Below are 16,620 nucleotides of genomic sequence, written 5' to 3' on the forward strand. Positions count from 1 at the left end.
TCTGGACCCACAACTCCTTCCACAGTGGAACATGCTGCTTTCCTAGATCTGGTGATAGACTTGGCTGGAATCTCACACACCTTTGATGGCTCAGGGCTTTTCCCCTTGTTGTAGGGCAGCCAAATTTGGGGGTTGCACAGGGCGCCATATTGGAGGAATCAAATGAATCAAATGGGATTTAGCTGCCCCAGCATCCCTGGCATCCCTTCACCCCCCCCCTCCCGTGATGGGTGAATCATTGCAAAAGACAGCAGTTTACTGGAAAGGAATAAGGAAGTGATCTTGAGCGGGGGACTAATCTTGAAATTTGCTTATAAATCATGTTCCCCAGCAGAGGAACCGGTGGGGTGGAATTCTTGTGATTTTCTTCCTTGCTTGTAAAAATTTTATAATCTTGCCTTGGAAATGCTCATATATCATGCAACAATATTACAGGGTGGAACGCCCTCCCATCAGATGTCAAAGAGATAAACAACTACCTGACATTCAGAAGACATCTTAAGGCAGCCCTATTCAGGGAAGTTTTTAATGTGTGATATTTTAGTGTTTTTTGGTTTCTATGGAAGCCGCATATTTTGAAAGTCATTGTATGTGGTGTGGGATAGATATAAAAATCTATTAGAACGTAAGACACCATGGTGGCTCTCGCCACTTGAGGCAATGAATGTAAAAAAGAGAACAATTAGTAATAGAGAGGGAGAACCAATGGAAACTAAAGCCATATGATGTAAAATGTATGGTGAATGATTGGTTGCATGATCGTCAAGTCAATGAAATGTTTAAAGAAGTTAAAAATAAAAATAAAAATGGATTCAGATATACAAAATCAAGATTTGAATTGGAGTTATTAAATAACAGAGTTAAAATATTATCTAAAATGGATAAATTACTATTGGAATGGCATTTGAAAGATGAGGAAGTTAAATCGGTTATGATTCATTGGGCCAAAGATATTGGTCATAATATACAAATAGAGGATTGGGAAAAATTATGGAAAGAGGGAATAAAATTTACTGCTTGCAGTGCATTGAAAGAAATGGTGGCATAGAACACCAGTGAAGTTAGCTAAAATGTACAAAAGTGATAACAAATGTTGAAAATGTAAAGAAAAGGAGGGTACTTTTTACCTTATGTGGGGGGAATGTACGAAAGTGAAGGACATCTGGGAAATGATTTATAATGAATTGAAAAAAAAATTGAAATATACATTTGTTTTAAAAACCAGAAGCCCTTCTGTTGGGTATTGTGGGTACAGAAATTCATATGAATGATAAAAAATTGTTTTTATATGCGATAACTGCAGCAAGGATATTGTTAGCCCAAAGATGGAAGCAAGAAGAAATGCCCACGAAAGACGAGTGGCAAGAGAAATTGATGAACTAGGCTAAGATGGCGAGATTCACCGGGAAAATTCGGAACCAGCAGCACCAGACTTTCCTAAAGGAATGGAAGAAGTTTTTGACATATTTGGAAAGCAACTATAACCAATTGACATCGCTTATAGGGTTAAAAGAAGTTTTGTAAGGAGTGATATAAACATTATTGTGAAAAGAATTAAGAATAGGTGTTAAGATTTGAATTTATAGCAATAACTGTAGTAACAAAATGCATAATTAGGAAGGATTTTAGAAAACCATCAGTTGAGGTTGAAGGAAGTCTTAGGCTGTAGAAGCCAAAAATTTTGAAATGCTGTTTAAAAGGATGATATGCTGGGAAATATGTGGAAAAACCAATAAAAAATTATTAATATATTTAAAAACAAGGAACACTGGACAAGAAGGTCAGAAACTGTAAAATGAGGGCAAGGCCATAACTATGGCATGGTCTGCTCAAACAATCTATAAAACACACACAAAATTTTTCTCTTCCATTTAATTTGCATGCAAAAGCCAGGAAAATGTCATTAGAAACTCATCTAGACAAAGATGAGAAATGTCAAACTTTTTTTATTCCCTTCTCTTTTGCTCATTTTTTAAATAAATATATATATATATGTATATATGTATATATATATATATATGTATTGAATATGTATCAATATATATATATATATATATATATTGATACATATTCAAAGATATACAAAAATACAAACCCACAGCAAAGTATCTTTTTATAATATACGGAATTAAAACAGTAGGCAAAAACCAATTGGACAAAATTCCTACCAGGCCCCTGCCCCAACGGCAGACGACCCCATGACAGGCATAGCAAGGTCAACGCACAAGACCTAAAATAAGGGAGGGTGGGAGGGTGACCCGGTGCATGCAGCGAAAGAGAAAGCATGAAAAATAAAGCTTAAGAAACCTCTGTTCCCTCCCCAAAGATGGTGTCCCCTCCCGGCTGCGCCACCAGAGCCTTGCTGGTCTCGTCAGCCATCGCGAACCTCCACCTCACGCCACTCGCTCGCCCCGCGTTCCATATCCCGGCTCCAACTCCTCTGGTTCCATCCAACCCTTTTCCAAAATATTCTGTGATTTTTAAAAAAATATACATTTTTATTGATTTTTTAACATACCAGTTCCAACAGTCATACAACATAACTTCTCATCTTATACAATATTTTTTAGACTTCCATCAACACCTCGGATGATTTTCCGTTCTTTATCACTTATTGTGCATTTCTTAGTTTCTATACTACATTTAATTGTCCTTAACTAATGATTCTCTTCATAGTCTTAATTTTATAACGAATGATTTTAGAGTGTTGTTTGTGCTGTACTTTTGTACTGTTTTATTGTTGTTAGCCGCCCTGAGCCTGGCTTCGGCTGGGGAGAGCGGGATATAAATAAAAATTATTATTATTATTATTATTATTATTATTATTATTATTATTGCAATATTTCAAATAATCCACCTTACAAAACCTCTTGCAGTCCTACTAGCGTAATCTGCTCATCACAATTACTTTTCAAATAGTTCATATATTTAATCCAGTCTTCTAAGAATCTCTGGCCCCGCAGGTTTTGAATCCTTCCTGTTAATTTATCTAATTCTGCGTAGTCCATCAACTTCATCTTCCATTCTTCTTTCGTCGGCAGTTCTCCTTGCATCCATTTTTCTGCCAATAATATTCTTGCTGCTGTCATTGCATATAAAAACAACTTACAATCCTATCTATCAATATCACCCCCTTTTCCAAAATATTCTGAAGCATACGGGGTCCTGGTCACAGCAGTGGCGTTGGAGTGGGTGGGCACCAACCATTTCTGCCCATGCCCTGATCATTAACATCATACAGTGGTACCTCGGGTTAAGTACTTAATTCGTTCCGGAGGTCCATTCTTAACCTGAAACTGTTCTTAACCTGAAGCACCAGTTTAGCTAATGGGGCCTCCTGCTGCTGCCGTGCTGCCAGAGCACAATTTCTGTTCTCATCCTGAAGCAAAGTTCTTAACCCGAGATACTATTTCTGGGTTAGCGGAGTCTGTAACCTGAAGCGTCTGTAACCTGAGGTACCACTGTAGTTTTTACTACTGCAGGCATTTTTATGCACAATTTGCCCTGGTATATTTGTTTTTGTACGCATCCCTGGGCTGGCAAACAGCACTGCAACGGTCAGGAAAGTGCGAATTCCAAAGGCTGGCTCCAGCATTTCTGTTTGCGCATTGTCTTGGAAAGCACAGATTCTATAGGTTTGCCTTTAATTCAGGAATTAATGGAACCTTTTCCCTGCCTCTGTTCGTCAGGCTTGCAGCGCTTGGTGATGCCACCTCAAAATTAAACTGCTGCTGATTCTTATCTAGAACAAATGACATCAAACTGGAAGCTGAAAAATAACGTATTTTCAGGCTTAATGGATAGAAATGTATTTTGCAGATAGCAGCCAAACAACCTGTTGAACTTGGGGGAGGAAACTTGTTAAAGCAAACCCTGACTTTTCTTTCTCTCTCTCTCTCTCTCTCTCTCTCTCTCTCTCTCTCTCTCTCTCTCTCTCTCTCCCCTAAGCTCACTAAAGACAGCACACTCAACAAGCATTGAGTTCATAGCCCATGATGTGCACCAGCAAGGCTGCTCCTGGTCTGAATGGCATGTTCATAGCTAAGGAGCACATTCAACATTTTCTCACAGTCTGAAGTGGCTTGGCTCTTTGCAGCGCAACCCCTCTCTCTGAGCTATTATTTTGGCCACGCCTTCCTAATATTCGGCTCCACTGGCCCTGCCTTACTGGTCTATATAATGCACACCTTTTGCCACCTGAGGGACGGCTGTCCAAGGCAGCCACCAACCACCCAGCCCAGATCAACCAGCAACAGAAGGTAAGGGGACTGGGAGGAGGGGTGGTTCGAGATAAAGTAGTGGGGTAGACTTGGAAGGGGGTCTTCTTTTTTAAAATATAATTTAAAAAAATTTTTGCAACATATCATTTTCAACAGTAATTAAGCATACTTTCATTTCAAATTGTGAGCTAGAGACGTGTTGCTTTAATGAAGGAGGCCAAACAAAGCCCTTTGATGCATTTTGGCTGCCTCTCTTTCTCCAGGTTGCTGCAGAAGCCGCCATGGCCCAGACCGTCCTTCTGAGTGTCGCCCTTCTGAGTGTTGTCCTCTCCTTCCATGGCGCCTTGGGCATCAGCGGCTGCAGAGTCACTCAAACCGGGCTGGAAAACTGTAAGTGAAGCTGCCCTTACTGCAGATGTGACGCTTAAAATCCCCAAGCCAACCATTTATTTATTTTGCAGAAAACCCCCAGGTAGCTCAACGCTTGGTGTGTTTCTCGGATGCAACAACAACCCATACGAACAGGTTCCAGACATGGTTCCTTGCCATGCCTCCCCTCCCTCAGAGAACAAGGGGAACTGTAGTCTTGCGAGGGTGCAGAGAGTTCCTGGGCCTCCACCTTTCCTTGTGCACCACCAGCTACGACCTTTAAGGCATTCTGAAGCTGTGTGGCATCTATAGGGTTGTGGTTGGCATCTGTCTGTCTTCAGAGACATTGGAGTGTGAAGTCCAACTGCTGCATTAGCAGCACCAAAGCGACCTCTGGGGCACAAGACTGGGCAGTGTGTTTGGAGGTCCTGAGATGCCCAGAGGCCCCACTGATGTGGTCCAGAGGAAAGCAGAGCCTTTTCTTCTCCCAAAGATGCCCTGCAAGGCAGTGGAGGTTTAGGGTGACCGTTTTCCTTCTCCTAGATGGGTTCCCTTCCCAGGTGGGCAAGGCTCAGCCAGGCGTTCCAACTTCCAGATACCTGCTGAAAACTTTTGCAATTATTCCATCAGGCTTGAGCAGGCAATTAAGAACGGCATCTTTCTGTAAGAGCTAGCTGACCTCATTATAATTTTTTTATACAGCTTTATATACAAGTGAAGGGAACGCAGGTGGCGCTGTGGGTTAAAGCCTCAGCGCCTAGGACTTGCCAATCGAAAGGTCGGCGGTTCGAATCCCTGCGGCGGGGTGCGCTCCCGCTGCTCGGTCCCAGCGCCTGCCAACCTAGCAGTTCGAAAGCACCTCCGGGTGCAAGTAGATAAATAGGGACCGCTTACCAGCGGGAAGGTAAACGGCGTTTCCGTGTGCGGCTCTGGCTCGCCAGAGCAGCGATGTCACGCTGGCCATGTGACCCGGAAGTGTCTCCGGACAGCGCTGGCCCCCGGCCTCTTGAGTGAGATGGGCGCACAACCCCAGAGTCTGTCAAGACTGGCCCGTACGGGCAGGGGTACCTTTACCTTTACCTATATACAAGTGAAACATGGAAAATTAGAATATCGTGGAAAAGTTCATTAATTTCAGAAATTCAACTGAAAAGGTGAAACTAATATATGAGATAGACTCATGACACGCAACGCGAGATATGTCAAGCCTTTATTTGTTATAATTGTGATGATCATGGTGTACAGCTGATGAAAACCTCAAATAAACAATCTCAGAAAATTAGAATATTAAATGAAATCAGCAAAACAAGGATTGCAAATAGCTGTACGCCACAGCAAATAAAGGCTTGACATATCTCGCTTTGCATGTCATGAGTCTACCTCATATATTACCGTAGTTTCACCTTTTCTCACAGCCACGACTTTCCTAATGCTGAAGGTGGAAGACTGCTGGCTTGCACCAACCCTGCCTTGTTCCAGGGCATTGAAGAACCTGGTCCTTGCCTCTCCCTTCTTCAATAATCTCCTGTTTGTGTTGTCTTTACAGATTGCCTTTCCACAAAAGATTACTGGGCGCAATTCCTGCAAGGTCCTATCCAGCAGCTCCCTGGCCCCGCCCTTCCTGGCCTGGTTGGGTGAGTAACTAAGGACCTGCCAGGAAGTCATTAGTTTAGATGCTTTTATGGGAGACAAGCTCCCCTCTCCATGTTGCTCCGGGTTCTTTTTTCTCTTGGAATTCTGAAAGCCAAGACCCAAGTTTGGGGCAAGAGTTCTTTGGTGAAAAGACCACCCCCCCCCGACCCCAGCAGAGATGTAGCATGGCAAAACACGCAGCAAAGAGAAGTGTAGAAATATAGGCTGTGAAACCTTTCTAATGTGTCCTTCTGGTGAGTCGCACAACGTCCCCTTTTAAAAGCTTTCCCCAAGCTATCCCACTTCCCTAGCACAGAGAGAGGCCACATGTCCGGTAAGTCATAAAGTGCTTTACTTACAAACTGTCCAAAGGTCAGGTTCATGTGCTTTTCCATACAGCAGTCAGAAAAGATGCACAGGCAGTTTAAAATGTTGCTTAGTTATAAAAGGTAAAAGTAGAGGAGACAACAGCTAGTTTCAGACTCCATTCTTTCTGAAACAAAAGAGGCTGGTTAAAGCCATGCCACTGGAGCAAACAGCTCCATAAACCCATCCCCAATGCCCCTTGCCTTACCCTCTAGAAAGCCTTATTCAGAATGGTGGTTTGCATGACCTACTAAGAAGAACAACACAGTGAAATTCAAAACTGTCATGATGACTTGTACATTTATTCAAAATCCAAATGAAGCTGTTCAATCAAATGGATGAATGTTATCCAGTGATGCCAGATTTTCAAAGTCTGATAAGTCTTTTGCAACTCCAGCGCCCCCCCCCCCAACACCTCCTTGCCTCTTAGCGCCCCACCCTGGGTAATCCCACTGCCCCCTGGTGGCAGTCCCTCTCCTAGCATCTATACATATCCGTACAAAGACTATGGTCCCAGAATTGATTATTGATGGATGCCAGTGGAGTCTCTTAAGAAGAGAGACCGAAGAAAAGGGAAATACCAGGAGAATCCAGTCTGCCTTAAAGCATCTTGGATTACTGAAACTTCAAGGCTAGAGCTGGCCTATCAAAGCTTCCCTTTTAAGCTGCAAAGGAATGGCACTCTGCTGAACTCACAAATGTGAGCATGGAAGGATAATATCCAATAAATAGATCCTCTCCTAGCATCTATAAACATTCCTACAAGTACTGCCCACTTTGGGAACCATTGGTCTCTAAAACAATGGCTGTCACCCACCTGAATAGAACTTTGCAAATTAATCAGATGCTTAATAATAATAATAATAATAATAATAATTTATTATTTATACCCCACCCATCTGGCTGGGTTTCCCCAGCCACTCTGGGCGGCTTCCAACAGAATATTAAAATACAATAGTCTATTAAACATTAAAAGCTTCCCTAAACAGAGCTGCCTTCAGATGTCTTCTAAAAGTCTGGTAGTTGTTCTTCTCTTTGACATCTGGTGGGAGGGCGTTCCACAGGGTGGGTGCCACCACCGAGATGGCCCTCTGCCTGGTTGCCTGCATCTCACAGCAAGGGAACCGCCAGAAGGCCCTCAGAGCTGGACCTCAGTGTCTGGGGAGAACGATGGGGGTGGAGACGCTCCTTCAGGTCTACTGGACTGAGGCCATTTAGGGCTTTAAAGGTCAGCACCAACACTTTGAATTGTGCCTGGAGACATACTGGGAGCCAATGTAGGTCTTTCAAGACCGGTGTTATGTGGTCTTGGCGGCCACTCCCAGTCACCAGTCTAGCTGCCGCATTCTGGATTAGTTGTAGTTTCTGGGTCACCTTCAAAGGGAGCCCCACATAGAGCGCATTGCAGTAGTCCAAGTGAGAGATAACTAGAGCATGCACCACTCTGGTGACACAGTTTGCGGGCAGATAGGGTCTCAGCCTGCGTACCAGATGGAGCTGATAAACAGCTGCCCTGGACACAGAGTTAACCTGCGCCTCCATGAACAGCTGTGAGTCCAGAATGACTCCCAGGCTGTGCACCTGGTCCTTCAGGGGCACAGTTACCCCATTCAAGACCAGGGAGTCCTCCACACCTGCCCACCTCCTGTCCCCCAATAATAGTACTTTTGTCTTGTCAGGATTCAACCTCAATCTGTTAGCCGCCATCCATCCTCCAACTGCCTCCAGGCACTCACACAGGACCTTCACCACCTTCACTGGTTCTGATTTGAAAGGGAGGTAGAGCTGGGTATCATCCGCATACTGATGAACACCCAGCCCAAACCCCTTGATGATCTCTCCCAGCGACTGCATGTAAATGTTGAAAAGCATGGGGGAGAGGACAGAACCCTGAGGCACCCCACAAGTGAGAGCCCAGGGGTCTGAACACTCATTCCCCACTACCACTTTCTGAACACAGCCCAGAAGGAAGGAGCGGAACCACTGTATAACAGTGCCCCCAGCTCCCAGCCCCTCTAGATAGTCCAAAAGGATGTTATGGTTGATGGTTGAGGAAACAGCTCTCACCTTTGTCCCTAGCCTGCTGGAGATCATCGACCAGTGCGACCAAGGCAGTTTCAATCTCATGATGGGGCCTGAATCCCGACTGGAAGGGAGCCAAATGGTCCGCTTCTTCCAGGTGTGCCTGGAGTTGTCCAGCAACCACCAGCTCAGTCACCTTGCCCAAGAATGGAAGATTTGAGACTGGGCAATAGCTGGCCATCGTGGCCGCATCTAAAGATGGTTTTTTAAGAAGCGGTTTAATGACCGCCTCTTTCAGCGGGTCTGGGAAGGCTCCCTCACGGAGGGAAGCATTCACCACCCCACGAAGCCCATCGCCCAGTCCTTCCCGGCTAGCTTTTATAAGCCAGGATGGGCAAGGATCAAGGAGACAGGTGGTTGGTTTCACTCGCCCAAGCAGCCTGTCCACATCCTCGGAAGTAGCAGATTGGAATTGATCCCACGCCACTTGACTAGACAGGACTCTAGCACTCTCCCGCCCTGGCCCTGCTCCCACAATGGAGTCTACCTCTTGCCGAATCTGAGCGACTTTATCTGCAAAAAACTTTGCAAAATCATTGCAGGAGATTATGTGGCCCATATCTCTTAATGAATTGCTTCAAAGGTGCATATATCTGCATGGGGGTAAAAAACCCAAGACCCCAATACTTGGGCAGTCTCCTTCCTTTTTTGCTTTTGATGGTCACACGCAGTTGCAGAGTAGTAAATGCTGACACACTGGAGCTTGCGATGACCACAGCCGGAAGATCCCTTGTCCGCAATGGAAATGGCTGGCAAAGGGTTGTGTCGCAAGGAGCGTGTTTGCCTTGGGTCGTGGAAACTTTGGCTGGCGCTGCTCAGCCCCCTCCTAACAGTTCCTTTTCCATTTCTGCAGCTGCCGATTTGATGTCCTGAAGTCTGAGCGTGTGAGCGTGGCTTTCAGGCCGCCCTATGGCGTGGACGTGGTTGTGTGCCTCAGGGTCCAGATCAAGTGCTCTTTGCTGTGAGTAAGATACATCCCGGGTCCCTGGGCAGATTTGGGAGACCCTTCGTTGCCTAAAGTTGCAAAGACAAAACCGCAAAAGCCTTTGCGCCCGCTCTGCCCGGCTGCTCCCGCACGGCAGGACTCTCCCCTTGGCCGTGACCTCTGGTTTGAGGACAGGGGGGTGCTGATCTCTTGGCACCCCCTTCCCTTCCAGAAAAGCTCTTGCTGTTCCCGTGGTGCCTGCTGGGCATAAGGGGCCAGGCTGCTCTGGCTGGGTGGGAAAGGCAACCCCAGAGGTGAAAAGGGGCAAACCTGGCCTTTGCTCAGTAGGCAAGTGAAGGAACATCTCTACATGCCAAGATGAAATATGCAGGAGAATGAGTGAAAGGAATACATGGCCTGACTCCTGACACCCTCTGTCTTGCATTTAAGAGCACTAAAGAAAAATCAGATGGGAGGGTGGCTCTCCAGATGATTTGTCATTTCACATCATCCCCTGACAGCATGGCTAAAGGCACATAGAAAGATCGGGAGCTGCTTTTTGCCTGGTCATCTAACTGCATGCTGTCTACGCTCTGGATGGACCTTCATAATATGGCCATCGTTCTCTTCTTTCTCTTTCTCTTAAGGCCTTTCCTTTCTTTTCGTTCTTTCTGCCTTTGTTCCTTCCCCCCAATTAAGTAGCTGTTTTAATTCCGTATATTACAAAAATATACTTTGCTGTGGGTTTGTATTTTTGTATATCTTTGAATAAGTATCTCTATCTATATCTATCTATATCTATCTATCTATCTATCATCTATCTATCTATCTATCTATCATCTATCTATCATCTAAGAAATATTGAGCAGAAGAGAAGGGAATAAAAACAGTTTGACATTTCTCGCCTTTGTCTAGAGGAGCATTTCTAATGACATTTTCCTGGCTTTTGCATGCAAATTAAACCAAAGAGTAAAATTAGTGGCTATATTTTACAGATTCCATTTCCTTGAGCACTTTAATAGGCTGAAAATATTGGCTCTTAAATCTTGGGGGGGGGGAGGTAATCTTTTGTAATAATTATTATTATTATTATTTATTTATTTATTTATTTATTTATTTATTTATTTATTTGTACCCCGCCCATCTGGCTGGGTTTCCCCAGCCACTCTGGGCGGCTTCCATAGAAACCAAAAAACACTAAAATATCACACATTAAAAACTTCCCTGAATAGGGCTGCCTTAAGATGTCTTCTGAATGTCAGGTAGTTGTTTATCTCTTTGACATCTGATGGGAGGGCGTTCCACCCTGTAATATTGTTGCATGATATATGAGCATTTCCAAGGCAAGATTATAAAATTTTTACAAGCAAGGAAGAAGATCACAAGAATTCCACCCCACTGGTTCCTCTGCTGGGGAACATGATTTATAAGCAAATTTCAAGATTAGTTCCCCTCTCAAGATAAGATCACTTCCTTATTCCTTTCCAGTAAACTGCTGCCTTTTGCAATGATTCACCCATCACGGGAGGGGGGGGGTGAAGGGATGCCAGAGATGCTGGGGCAGCTAAATCCCATTTGATTCATTTGATTCCTCCAATATGGCGCCCTGTGCAAGCCCCAAATTTGGCTGCCCCAAATGGATCTTCTCCATTATAGATCTGCACAATTCTGTGCCCCCTTGGCTGGGCACCCTGCACGGAGGAACCACCGGCAATGCCCTAAATCTGATTCTGCTCCATTACTGGTAGAAGTTCTCCAGTCTTATCTGAAGATGCCAAGATTTGAACCTGGGACCATTTGTGTTCAGAGCGCACGCCTGGCCACTGAGCCGTTCCTCGTCTGGGGTGGTGGGGGCAGCCATAGTGCTGCATCAGCGCCTGCCGGGCCCTTGAACCCCCAGCCCTCGTTTCAGCCTCGCCTCTCAAATCAGGGATGGATAGCAGCTGACCTTCCTCTCCTCTCTGCTTAGGATTCTACCGGCCACAGTGAGCGTCGCATTTTGTGCTACCGTCCGGCTGACGGTGGTACCTTTGGGGCTGAGCATCGGCACCTGCTCTTCGGAGTACGTGGAAGTCAAAGTAGACCAGCTGATCGAGTAGGTGACGCTCAACTTCCTTTCCTTGGCGGGGGGACGGGACAGGCGGGGGTGGGTCGAGCGCCTCTCTTTCCCACAACAAGGGGGAAAGCCCTGAGCCGTCAAAGGTGTGTGAGATTCCAAGCAGGTCTATCACCAGATCTAGGAAAGCAGCATGTTCCACTGTGGAAGGAGTTGTGGGTCCAGAAGTGGCCTCCACAGTCACTTATGGGCTCACTGGTCAAACCGTGTTTATGGAAGACAGTCTTCCTCGGCTACGAGGCATCGCCCAAGAAGAAAGACCCGGAAAGGCAAAGGGCTACAGCTTCCATGCAGGGGTGGAGTGCATGAAAATGCTGCCCAGGAGGGGTCTGCAAGGTGCCCCCCCCAGGGGTGTGGTGCGGAGGGAGCACACTGCTGCAATGGGGCAGGGGCTCACTCCTGCACCCCATTCCTGGAGAGTATTGCAACCCAACCCTAACCCAATTTCTGCAAGAGCTGCTGGGCCGGCCATGAGGAAGCAGGATCTGATCCTCACCCTCCATGCTCTCCAGCACCCCCCCCCCCCCGGGCAGGGCACAAGGGGGATCTCTGCCGGGGGGCTGGTTCAATTGCAGTTATGGGAAGCGATGCATAAATGAAATGAGTAATAGCAACAGAATATGAAGAAGGGAAAGAGGAGCAGGATTCCAAAGAACTTAATTCCTGCTTTTTTTTTCTTGTAGTTTGCAGCTGCCAGCAGTGGCGAAAATCCTGGCCTCTGTGCTGGATCCTGTGGTAGGTCTCACAGAGCATTTTATTTTTCCTCTGCTAGCAGCCCCACATCAACAAAGAGGTTCCAAAAAGCATGAAGCAAATTCAGTTGATGGGAGGCCTCTGCCTCTGCAATGCTCTCTTCAGGGGAATCTGGTGTCTCTTCTGCATCTATGCTTTCTTGTTGTTGTTGTTTAGTCATTTAGTTGTGTCCGACTCTTTGTGACCCCATGGACTAGAGCACAACAGGCACTCCTGTATTCCACTGCCTCCCACAGTTTGGTCAAACTCATGTTAGCAGCTTCGAGAACACTGTCCAACCATCTCGTCCTCCGTCGTCCCCTTCTCCTTGTGCCCTCCATCTTTCCCCACATCAGGGTCTTTTCCAGGGAGTCTTCTCTTCTCATGAGGTGGCCAAAGTCTTGGAGCCTCAGCTTCAGGATCTGTCCTCCCAGTGAGCACTCAGGGCTGATTTGCTTCGGAATGGAGAGGTTGGATCTTCTTACAGTCCGTGGGACTCTCAAGAGTCGCCTCCAGCACCAGACTTCAAAAGCATCAATTCTTTCAATTTATTTTGAAGAAGTTTACTCACATTTCAGTTCACGATTTGATCCCTGAAAGGCAGGCTTTAGCTGATAGTTACATAACAACCTGTGAGTTCGTCTCACATGGAGATTGAGCTCCTGTGCTGCTGGCTGACAGCCAGCAGACAGCAAAATTACATTAAGAGAACAAAATGGCCGCAGGAGAGCAGCACTGCAGTAAGAGATCAGCAAGCAAGAGAGCAGGTGAATGTGTGTGAGAGAGAAAGCTTAAAATGGCTGCGTGATTCGGCTCTTTTATGGAGTCAGCCAGGGCTGTGCCCATCTCCCAGGTCACATGCAGAGGGAGGACACTCCAGACCAGTGGAACAGGAAGTTTGACTGGCTGGACGATCATCCCCTGTATATCCACTCTAGCAATACAGGTAATGTTGTACTTGACTGCTCCAGTGGATCACATCCCACATCTAGGAGGTCCCCAAAAGGGTACATGAAGGCACCTGCTTGATCTCAAGTGGCAGGGAGTTCCAAAGTTCTGACCCACTGGACCTTCTCTTTTTCTGCAGGTCTGTGGCCAAGCCCCGAACATAATGACGCGACTGAACATCGTCCTTGACTTGCAACTTTGTAAGCGCTAATGGGGTGCACCACTCGTTTACTTAAAAGACTTACGAGTCGCTTTGATATTTTTAAAAAATCCCAAAGTGCTATGCAAAAGATTAGAATGTCTACAACAGGCACAATAAGATGATATTTAGCCAGTGTAAGGTAAAACTCTACGCCTTCACAGTAACCCAGTGATGGCCAGAGTTGGCCACTGCAGAAACCAATAACGTAGCTGAACTCTTCTCTGAAAATGAACGCAAATGGGTTTTGGCCAACGCGGAGGACACAAAACGGCATTAGGAATGAGGTCACCAGGGAGGAGGCTAAAGCTGATGGTTTGAGGGTCCAAAATGAGGTCTAGCATTAAATAGGTCTTTGGTTCCCAGCCCTGGGATTCTCCTTTTTCTGTTTTTGAAGTAGAGGTTTTAAGAGGAAAAAGTTTCATTTGGATTTTTGGGGTGAAAGTCCCTATTCTTCAGAACTCCCTGCCGATCATGTACTTCTAGCCCAGAGGTTGGTCCCGCCTCTCTCCCCCCCCCCTTTAGTCTCAGTGCTGTCCCTTGCAGAACTCAGCAGGGGGCAAGATGGAGACCAGACTGTGTGGCCTCTGCCTGATATTGCTTCTCTGGCGCCACCTACTGCCTGACTCCCTGCCTCCTGCCCCATCAGTCCCAAGAGCTGCCAGCCATCCCTGCTTCGGCTTTTGTTCTGTTGTGCTTTGTGGTCCAGCTTTGGAAAACTCCCAATCTTTCTCCCCCAGCGCCAACGCCGTTCTTCACAGGCTGCCAGTACATCTGCACAAGGCCCTATCCGCCTCAAATCAATTCCGGCTACTTGGATTTCCCTTTTGTGGTGAGTAGAGGCTTGTGACAGGCTCAGAGGGGGTCAGTCTGAATGATGGACACAGGGAGGGAGGGCTAGAATTAGGGCCGGGTGATATCTCAAGATTGTGATATATCACCAGCGAAACATTGCAATATACTGATAATCACTCTGCCTGAAATAAGGATCAAGCTACGTACAGGCATACGTGGGTGGCGCTGTGGGTAAACCACAGAGCCTAGGACTTGCCGATTGGAAGGTTGGTGGTTCGAATCCCCGCAATGGGGTGAGCTCCCGTTGCTGGGTCCCGGCTCCTGCCGACCTAGCAGTTCGAAAGCACGTCAAAGTGCAAGTAGATAAATAGGTACCACTCTGGCGGGAAGGTAAATGGCGTTTCCGTGCAATGCTCTGGTTCGCCAGAAGTGGTTTAGTCATGCTGGCCACCTCACCTGGAAGCTGTACATCGGCTCCCTCAGCCAGTAAAGCGAGATGAGCACTGCAACCCCAGAGTCGGCCACGACTGGACCTAATGGTCAGGGGTCCCTTTACCTTTTATGTACAGGCATCGGCTGGCTTCACAGTTTTCCCCGCATCGTGATTTTTGGATAGCGCACACAGATTCACAATATATTGGCAGGTCAGAAATTACGAAACCAATATCACAATATAGACTTCAAACCAGTTTGGGATGATACATCACCCTGAGCTAACACACATCATGATTCACAATAAACTGCCAGGCCAGAAATTATGGAACCGACATCATGATATGGACTTCAAACCGGTTTTGGATTATAGATTGATATATCGCCCAGCCCTAGCTAGAACCAGAGGATTCTATTGCGGTACTAATCTTTGCGGGACAAGGACCTTTGCTGCCAATCAATCGTCCCCAAAGCATCCCGAAAGAATGAGCCAGGTTGGGAGAGCCACAACTAATGCTGTGAGCCACTCCATCTTGGACTCATATAAGTGAAAATAAAGCCATAAAGCCACTGAACTTCGCTCCAAGGAAACTGAACCCGGGCAAGCATTGCAGGGATGACCTTTGGGTTCCCTTCCAATGCCACAATTCTATGATTCTATGAAGCATCTGGAACCCCCTGGAGTCTCTTCCCACGAGGAGATTGGGGTGGCGCATACCAATATAATAGGGTCACCTCCTTGCTGCTGCAGAGGCTGGAACTGTCTTGCTCATAGAATTGTAGGGGGAAGGGACCCCAAGGCATAGCTTGGGGGGCGCCAGGGGGACCATGGCCCCGGGCACAAATTTCTGAGGGGGTGCCCATGACAGGATTCCTCATTGAGGCCGGAGTTGCGGGGCCGCAAGCTGTGCCCAGGCTGGACCTTCATGGCTGGAGCGACGTGTTGGCCTCCTTCTTGTGGCTGGTCCTGCCCACCCCGCCCCTGGGTCAGCTGAGAGGGTGGGAACAGGAGGGTGCCCCCCCCGCCGCTGCCCTAGCCCCCATCTCCCAGGTTGGGACGATTTGCAAGAGAGACTCCCTTGATTAGGCGCTGGCCGGTGAAAGGACTGACTAGTCCACCGGGGGCTGCAACACCTGCCCCATCCCGGGTGCCAGCAACCCACGCTATGCCCCGGCCACAAGGGTTATCTAGTTCAACCGGCTGCAGCGCAGGAGTCTCCGCTTGCTGCTCTCTGGGCTGGCAGTTCCTTTAGCAGTTGGCGCTCTGACCTTCCCACCTGCTTTCTGAACGGCCGCTGGACCTGCCTTGGGTCATTTTCCAGCCAGTGGCTTTCCTGTTGCCTCCAGATCTTATGTTCGGGCGCAGGCTGACTCATGGCGACTGTGCTGGTCCCGTGGGTTACCCAAGAGGCGAGGTCCAAGTCCGGCCCATGGTCAGAGGTGCAACGTGGAAGCAGTCCGTAGTAGCTGGAGCTGAGTGCAGGGCAGGGAGTCGGGTGAAGTCAGGAACAGGCATGCAAGCCGGGAGCCAGGGTGGGTCAGGAGCTCAGACACAAAGCAGGACAGGGTTCAGGCAGGAACTAGCAACCAACATTGTTGCTCCCACAACTTGGGACTGGGGCTGGCCGGCTTTTATCTGTCCCGAGGCACAGGGCGGCCCCGATCCTCAGGTGACTCACCTCTCCTGGCCTGGAGGCGAGCACTCCTCCTGCAGGAACTTAGTTCCCTCCGCCTCTCTGCCCTGAGCCTCTGCAGCTCAGGAGAGGCTGGAGGGTTACCAGACCCAGAGGCAACCTCAGCTTCC

The 16,620-nt window shown here is 47.3% G+C and overlaps 1 protein-coding gene across 1 annotated transcript; it reads left to right on the forward strand.

Moving 5' to 3' along the window:
* Nucleotides 1-4,009: 4,009 nt before the first annotated feature.
* LOC307219164 (uncharacterized protein) lies at nucleotides 4,010-13,601 on the forward strand (the record flags this gene model as incomplete). Its single annotated transcript, XM_079982166.1, has 7 exons — nucleotides 4,010-4,259; nucleotides 4,484-4,610; nucleotides 6,136-6,223; nucleotides 9,523-9,630; nucleotides 11,564-11,689; nucleotides 12,394-12,577; nucleotides 13,530-13,601. The coding sequence occupies exons 2-7, from the start codon at nucleotides 4,502-4,504 to the stop codon at nucleotides 13,599-13,601; spliced, it is 687 nt and encodes a 228-aa protein (XP_079838292.1). The 5' UTR covers nucleotides 4,010-4,259; nucleotides 4,484-4,501.
* Nucleotides 13,602-16,620: the final 3,019 nt, after the last annotated feature.

The sequence above is a fragment of the Podarcis cretensis genome, assembly GCF_951804945.1.
Source record: "Podarcis cretensis genome assembly, chromosome: 6".
Classification (NCBI taxonomy): Eukaryota; Metazoa; Chordata; class Lepidosauria; order Squamata; family Lacertidae; genus Podarcis; species Podarcis cretensis.